This window comes from Chrysemys picta, chromosome 2 (genome assembly GCF_011386835.1).
Source record: "Chrysemys picta bellii isolate R12L10 chromosome 2, ASM1138683v2, whole genome shotgun sequence".
NCBI lineage: Eukaryota > Metazoa > Chordata > Testudines > Emydidae > Chrysemys > Chrysemys picta.
This window is the reverse complement of record NC_088792.1, coordinates 190,962,703-190,971,174: the sequence shown is the minus strand read 5'-3', so window position 1 is coordinate 190,971,174 and position 8,472 is coordinate 190,962,703. Positions and strand designations below refer to the sequence as shown.

The 8,472-nt window shown below is 43.4% G+C and overlaps 1 protein-coding gene across 17 annotated transcripts in view; it reads left to right on the top strand.

Moving 5' to 3' along the window:
* Positions 1-6,152: 6,152 nt before the first annotated feature.
* ZNF236 (zinc finger protein 236) overlaps positions 6,153-8,472 on the top strand; it is a 251,431-nt gene continuing 249,111 nt past the window's right edge. For 8 of the 17 annotated variants that reach the window (XM_008164428.4, XM_065585134.1, XM_065585131.1 and 5 more), the window contains exon 1: positions 6,155-6,500. In XM_008164428.4, coding sequence (XP_008162650.2) covers positions 6,440-6,500 — 61 coding nt within the window. In that variant the 5' untranslated portion in view covers positions 6,155-6,439. The other 9 variants (XM_065585139.1, XM_042860442.2, XM_065585137.1 and 6 more) reach the window with 6 other exon arrangements.

Below are 8,472 nucleotides of genomic sequence, written 5' to 3'. Positions count from 1 at the left end.
TTTCTATCATTAAAACTGCTTGCCTTATGGGGCTATTGTGAAGTTTAACTGATGTTAGTAAAATGCTTTGAAACTCTCAGACAGAACATTAAAGAAGTGAAGTATTATGAGTTTTTCATATGACTGGATGTTGGTGTAGTTAGGAAGTTTTGAGGTTGGTAACACTTGTAGATGTTCAATTTATGCAATGCATCATTAAGAAAATGTTGTCTAAAGGTGTTAATTTTCTTGATTCTCCAGTTAAGCCTATAACTGTAATTGTTTACAGAGCCTTTCACCTGTACATCACCAGCTGAATTCTGGGCCAGGTCAATAGAAGCTGAATATAACCAAAATGACAGTTAATATGAGTAAAGTTCACTCCTCAGTGCCTACATTTGGTGTTATGCAGCTCAACACTCACACTTTTCCTTCTGACACATTCTCCATGCTTTATGGTCACCTGCTACCCCGTTAAGCTAATTAAGATGCACACCTGCAGTGTCTTTAACCTCAGACCAAGATTATTAACCCACTGGATTAGAGCAACAGTTTATTATATGAAAGCTCTTTGGAGGCTTCTGTGAAATGAGCTTGTTGTCTCAGTATGACAGGTAACATTATTATTTTGGATAGTGAAAAAAAGCTGAATTAGCAATGGATAGTGAATTGAATATAACTTTTTACTTTTTAAATGATGAATTTTAAAATGGTGAATATTTGTCTTGTTATAACCTTCTGCCTTTCCTGTTGGGGTTGCATATCCTCCAAATGCCAACTAAGGACTATACCCTACCCAACTCACTCAGTCAATGTGACTATTTATGTCAATAGAGGGGGAGCTTTGTGCCTTGAAGTAAGCAATCGGATAATTTAGTGTTTGTAGCTTACACTTTAACAAAATAATACAAATTCTTTCCTTTTTGAGGAGAAAAGAAATCGTACAACATCTGAAATACTGTAAGTCCTACATGTAGGCTTAGAACAATTAGATATTTATCAGTACATGTTGATAAACCTTGATTTCATTGTGCACACCCACTCACAGATTGACAAAAATATTTCCATCAATAATAATTGAAATTTACAGATTGGCAAATAAGAAATATTGTTTGAGAACTTAGTTTGATTTAAGGATATAAGTACTTTGTCAACATTATGTGTCAAAATTTACAATCTGTATTTTAGTGGTTATAGAGATTTAACTTTTTTAATGTCAATGTCTTCTGTCATTTAATAATTGTCTGACCATGACTCCTATAATTTCCTGCAACCATGAAAATTCAAATAGGTAACAAATAGAAAAGCATGCTTTAAAATAAGCATTGATTTTTATCCTTTAAAATTATTAGAAAAGAAAATGGATTTCTACTAAGTTTTCTTACATGGTTTGGCAAAAACTTACTACACCTCTACCCTGATATAACGCTGTCCTCTGGAGCCAAAAAATCTTACCACGTTATAGGTGAAACTGAATTATATCAAACTTGCTTTGATCTGCCGGAGCGCGCAGCGCCCCCTCCCCCCCCCCGGAGTGCTGCTTTACCGTGTAATATCTGAATTCCCAAGCTATACTCCATTCCCAGGCTGGCTGCATTTCATATGCATTATGTATATAGCAGTTAAATTGCTTTCATATGAAAAACACCACAGAAATGTAAAACTTTATTTAATATACCATACTACTTGGTGCAAAATTCAAGGTGAAGAAACTATGTTCAATTGTAAAGTTTCAGGTTTGTTTGATTTTTAAAAGAAAATTAATGATGTCTGACTTTTCTAAAAAGGAGAAAATGTTTCCTACTGTTTTAAAGAAACACTTCTAAAAGAGTCATCTTTAGATTTCTTACAGTGATCTCAGCTACATCACTTTATGTTGTGGGTGTGATAGTCTCAGTCACAGTATATCTCCTCAATCATTTAGAAAATGATTTCTGTAATTTAAAATAACTCAACTACCTATCTAAATAATACTGTGCATTAAGAGCTTTCTGCTTAAATTTTGCAGATAATTAGCCCATCCACCTACCTGAGCTAGCAAGTATCTTCCACTCCTCCATGGTAGAATAATGTAGCAATAATCCAGTTCCCGTCCAACTTTCATGCATAGTGCACTGAGGATAGAGGATTGTGATCCTGCTCCCATTGAAGTCTATGGAGGGAAAAAAACAACACTCCTATAGACTTCATTGGTATAGGCTCAGGCCTGCAGTTTGCAGCCTTTAACAAGTTTCTGCTGCCAATGCAACCGCATGGAGTTCATTAGTATATTTAAAAGCAAATTTTCTTTTAAACCATTCTGTTCTCACAGCCTGTGTTACAATAGATAGTTTCCTAGGAGGGCGTGTTTACCTTATATCTAGGCATACTATAATGTCGTAGGGTATATCTACATGGCAGCTAGGAGGTGTAATTCCCACTCAGGTAAATGTATGTCAGGGGTGGCTAAACTTACGGAGCCTCCAAGCCATATACAACCTTCAGAAGTTCAAGAGCCAGGGTGCACCTGCTGGGGCTCCCGGCTTCAGCCCTGTGGTGGGGCTAGGAGCTTCTGCCTTGGGCAGCGGGGGGTTTTGAGGCTTCAGCCCCACGGGAGGTGCTGACTGGGTCTCGGGGCTTCAGCCCTGCTCCTGCTGAAGCCCTGAGCCCTGGCAGGTGTGCTCAATAGGGTTGAAGCCCTGAGGACCCCCCCCCCACTGGACAGAAGAAGCCCCTAGCCCCACCACCCTGCTACAGGGCAGAAGCCCCGAGCTGCCCCCCAACAGTCTGGTAGGCCGAGAATGGGTGTGCACAGGGGGCTCTGCGAGTCGCACTTTAACTGTCAAAGAGCCACATGTGGCTCACAAGCCACAGTTTGGCCACCCCTGGTATATATGCTAACTGCTTAAGCTACTGACTCAAAATAGCAGTATGGGTTTAGCAAGATGAGTCGCTACTGAGCTGCCATTTGAATATTATCCCTCCTGACCCCTTGGCTACAGACTATGCATATGTGGAGGAAGTAATAAAGCCAAAATGTTGCAGTATCTTAGCTCTTTCTCATGTGATAATATTAGAATAATAGAATATGAGGGTTGGAAGGGACCTCAGGAGGTCATCTAGTCCAACCCCCTGGTCAAAGCAGGACCAATCCCTAGACAGATTTTTACCCCAGTTCCCTAAATCGCCCCCTTAAGCACTGAACTCACAACCCTGGGTTTAGCAGGCCTATGCTGAAAACACTGAGCTATCCCTCCACCTGAGCCTGAGCTGTTTGCACTTCTCTTTTGGTTGTTTTCAATTGTTTTCAAAAGGAATCCATGGCAAGATATGATAGGCTAATAGCTTCCGGGTAATGAACATATGGAGTGGGCTTTGGCTACTGACATCAGAGTTGTCACCTCTTGCATTTTTTCGCAATCCGGTTAGCAGATGCTTGTTGTAAACAGCTGCCCTAACACTGGCTAATGTATGTGGTTGTAGTTTACTGCTGCAAATATTAGCAACATCAGCACAGTTCTACTCTACAGCCACTAGAGGCCACTGCTGCTCTGTGCCTTTCTTATGTGTAGGGTGGGCAGCTGCAAGGAATCAACCCAGAGACATCCAATGCAAGGGTAGCAACAACTCCAACCCTTCTCCCTCATTCCACCAAGCTGGGGTGGGCTAAACACCAAATGTGATTTATTGGCAGAGTGGGGGAAGAGAAGGAACTAAGTGTGTGCATTGCAAACTCAGCCTGCTGGAAAGAAGCCCTAATTACATTCAGACAAATCTGATTTCATTCTTTGAGGTTACAAATTTTGTTGATAAAGGCAACAGTCTAGATGTAATATAATTAGAGTTCTGTAAGGTGCTTTACTTAGTACTACATCCCATTCTGGTTAAAAATAGGCTTCATTGTTATTGTATGGAACTATTTTAAATAGATTAAGAACTGGCTAATGGACAGACTTCAAAAAATCATGGGCAATGAGGAACCATCACTGAATGGGTGTGGGGATCTGCAGGAATTGGTAGTTGGCCTGACACTATTCAACATTTCACCAATGATATGGAAGTAAATATAAAAAATGTTAAAATTGGCATCTGACACACAGATTGGTGGAATGGTAAATAATCATGAGGACAAAGCAGTCATACAGAACAATCTGGGTTGCTTGATAAAGGCATACATTCAAATAAAATGAGTTTTAATATAGCCAAATGTAGGAACAAGGAAGGCAGACCATCTCTACAGAATGGGTGACTATCCGATTCTTGGAAAGCAGTGACTCTGAAAAAGATTTAGGGGACACAGTAGATAAGCAACTCAACATGAGTAGAGTACTGCAAATCTGTGGATATCTGCTTTATATCCGCATCCGTGGACCATGTTTGCAGATCAGATGCAGACACTCATTTTGTATCCATGCAGGACTCTAAACATGAGCTCCTCGTGCAATGGAATGACAAAAAGGGCTAATGCAGTCCTTGGATGTATGAAAATTAGTGATTAGTAGGGAGGTGGATTTACCACTATATATGGAATTGGTGAGACTGATACTGGATACTGCATACACTTCTGGTGTTCATAATTTAAAAAGGATATTAAAAATTGGAGAGGGTGCAGAAAAGAGCCTGAGATTATTTGAAGGCTAGAGAAAATGCCATACAGTAAGACTTGAGGAAGTCAAGCTGTTTATCAAAAAGAAGACTGAGAAGCAACTTGATTACAGTATACACCTTTAGTTTGGGTACTAAAGGGCTCTTTAATCTAATGGAGAAGGGCATAACAAGAGCCAAAGGTTAGAAGCGGAACAAATTCAAATTAGAAATAAGGCACACATTTTTAATAGTGAAGGTGATTAACTATTGAAACCCAAGAGATTGGGGGTGTGTGTGTGGTCTCCAGCAAGACCTTTCTGGAAGGTATGCTTTAATCAAATGCTGAGCTCAATGCTGGGGTAACTGGGTGAAATTCTATGGCTTGGATTAGACAGAAAATCAGACAAGATGATCTAATGGTCCTGTCTGATCTCAAGGGCTATGAAAGCCCCTCATGGTTGCTGGATTCCATATGTGGGCAGGAGTGTACGATTTAGGGCAGCATTGGGAAACAGGGAGGTACCGGGGAAAAATATTTTCAGAGTGGAACTGGCATGGGATTAGAGTTGCCAACCCTCCAGGATTGTCCAGGATTCCCTAGGAATGAAAGATTCATCTTTTTAATTAAAGATTGTTGTGTTGAAACCACCAGGAATACATTCAACCAAAACTGGCAACCCTACACTGTGAGGATTTTAGAAGCAGAAAAGGGACCATGTCCCTCTCATCACTGAGGCACAGGCAGACTCCAATATTTGTGAGTACATTTTATATCCTTCTCCCCTCAGATGTTCAAAGTGCACTGCAGCTGCAAGTGTATGTTTCAGGGGCAACTTCTCACTGAATTTGAAGATCAGAAGACAATAGCCAAACACTGCAGGGATGCCAGCCCACTTGATTTCTGGGTGAGTCTCACACTGTAAGATTTTTCTTAAAGCCCCAACTCCTGCAGACAAGGGATTATGGGGATACTGTTTTCATTTTTTTAAATTTAAGTTTCTAGTTGTCAGGGCTGTGGAGAAAAACTGGAGCACCTGCACCCCTTAAAGGCTCTCAGACCCCAGATGGCAAAGAAAAAGAGCCCAACATTGCTGGATAAAAACAAAAAACTCCTTGTTTTTAAGCCACTTGTGATGGAGAGGGGAAGAGGACCCCTCACTCAGGGTAATGTGTGGCAATACCAACCCTCAAGGATTTTGTCCTGGAGTCTCCAGGAATTAAAGATTAATTTTTAAAGATTATGTCCTGTGAGGAAACTCCAGCAATAGGTCCAACCCAAACTGGCTACCCTAGTGTCATGATTTCCAGAGCCGGCCTCAAAGGGGAGCGAAGGAAGAGTAACGTGTGTGTATGCTGCCACTCCCTAACTCCAGCTCCCATTCTGCAGGCGCGGAGCCTCAGGTCCTCTGTCCCTACCCCGCCACCCAGCAGCTGCCGCTTTGCGATTAGAACTGCGCTCCGCTCTCAGAATTCCACAGTACCCGGATGTCACAGAGGCAAAGCCATCCGTCATCGTTCACCTCTCCCTCCCTCCGCTCGCGAGGGCACGCGCATAACCCCCTCCCATTACCATGGGCAGGGCGCATGCGCCGCCGCCCTTCATTAGACTCACTTTTCTTTCCCTCGCGACCTCAGACCTTTTGCGTTCGCGCGGGTAAAGCGCAAGCGCCTTTGCCGTGCGCATTTCCCTCCCTCCCCACGCTCGCCGTTCACGCGCGTGCGTGTTTCACTTGTCTCGTGCATCTCCATACAGTGCCTCAATCTCTGCGTATAGGGCCGGTACGTTCTTTCCTCGCCTGCCCCACCCTTCCAACTGCCTCTTCCTCCGCCACCGCCGTTGCAGTGTGGTGGGAGTGAGTGCGCGCGCACGCGCGTGCGGGGGGAGGGGGCAGCCATGCCGAGGGGGCGGCCTTCCAAACCCAGCAGGGAGGACAGCAAGGCCGGTGCCGAGTCAGGTAACTAGCGCGGCCGGACAGGCTCGATACGCGCCCTGGGGTTCGAGACTGGGCCCCTAGGGGTGGCGAAAAGCCTCCGCCGGCTCCCGCATATAGTCCCCGGATATGGGGGGGAGGGAGGCCGGGTCTATTGTGTGTGGGGGGGAGGGGAGCTAGGCCCTGCGGAATGATACTGAGCGGGCAGATCCCGGCCCGGCGGCCCTGCGCTGTTCCTGCCTCGTTCAGTAGCAGCGGCGCGGCCGCCGGATCCAGCCGGGAGTCAGCGCGCCTGGGAGCGGGGACGACGTGTGTTCCCTTCCCGGGGCCCGTTTATATTCGCTCGCAGGGGGAAGGGGTAGCTTCTGGACGGCTTTTAAACGGGGCTGGGGGCTGCCGCCGTGCCCGAATACGAGAGCGATAGGAGGCGTGTAGCCTCCCCGGCGGGTGCGTGTTTCGATGGTGCCCGGGCCCTGCGGCGCCCGGCTGGGCGGCGAGCGGAGCAGGAGCCTGATCGGGGATAGTTTGGAGATGAGGCTCCTTCCCCCACCCCCGCAAACTGAACAAATACAGGCTTGAAATATACCACCTAGCTAGTTACCGACAGAGGCAGCCGCACACTGCGGGCTTAGAACTCGGGCTCTCCTTGCAAGGAATAACTTTTAAGAGAGTTTTAAAACAGTCACTCCACGTGTGTTGCACACATGGAAACAATCAATATAAGAGCCACACGCATCTGCCTAAAAGCATTTTTACCTGCTGTTGTTACTTCTAGCCCTTTATAATTATTGATCGTTGAACTAGACCACACCAGATTTTTTTTTTTCAGGTAGTTGGCTTTGTGCATTCGATAACACTTTTTATAGTCAATGTCCCTGTTTTCTCTTGTGTGGTCAATTTTCCCTTTTAATCTGGGTCTTTCTCACAAGAAACCAGAGAGGGAAAGCATGATCATAACACCCAAAAAGTTAGCACAGATGCTCAGGTAGGTGTGTGCCTCTGATTACCTTCAACTCACTTTCGAAGTGATGGATTAGGTTTCAGGCACCTGTAAGTAACAGCATAAGAGTCCGTCCCATAGAGTAGGGAATTCATCCTTTGATGTACAGACATTCAACAGCACTCTTTCTCTTATCCAGCAACTGGTTTTGTTTTGTTTCTTTCTCTCAGGAGGTGGGCTGAATGTTTATTATTTTGCAGGATAGATACTCCCTAACCTTGAATTAATTTTTTAAACTTCTTTAAAAGTTCTTAAGCCTACAATTAAAGATTTTATTATATTTTTGTTAGATATTTAAAAATCTGTTTTTGTAAATATTATTTAATATTGATTTTTTTTTTTTAAAAAAAGGGGCACAGAGAAAATTTTGCAGTAGTGTCTTAGGTCCTGATCCTGCAAAGACTTAAACTGCATGTGTAAGGACTCTCCTACACCAGGGACTTCCATGGTACTTGAATCTTTCCCTCTCCCCCCTTCCTAACTAAAACTCTTATCTTAGTTGAAATATTACATTTTTGTATTCATTATGCAGGCTTAAAAACGAAATAAATTGCAATATTTTGGTAATAGAGGGTGAGCATGTATCATGTGTTCTTTCCACCCAGAGTTCAAATGCATATTATGATGATGAAAGTTGAGTATAAAAAATTTCTGTAGCAGTTGAATGATTACTTAACTAATATGAGAATTGGGGGTGGTTTAGGTTTGTTTGGGCAAGGAAATGCTATAAGAAGTATAATTCATATAGCATACCTTTATGGGTCTGGTCCTATAAATGCTTACATGTGTAACTTTGCATGAGTAGTCACATTGAGCTAAATGGAAATACTTATATGGAAAAATTAAATGCACTTTTGCAGATTTGGATCCCAAGTTCCATTTCTGCAAGGCAGAATCTATGTGGTGCTCCTTGCAGGATTGGGACTTATGTTTGCAGGAAAAAAACAGTGATGATGTGCTGTGAAACAGGAGATATGTACTAAAGAATGTTATGCT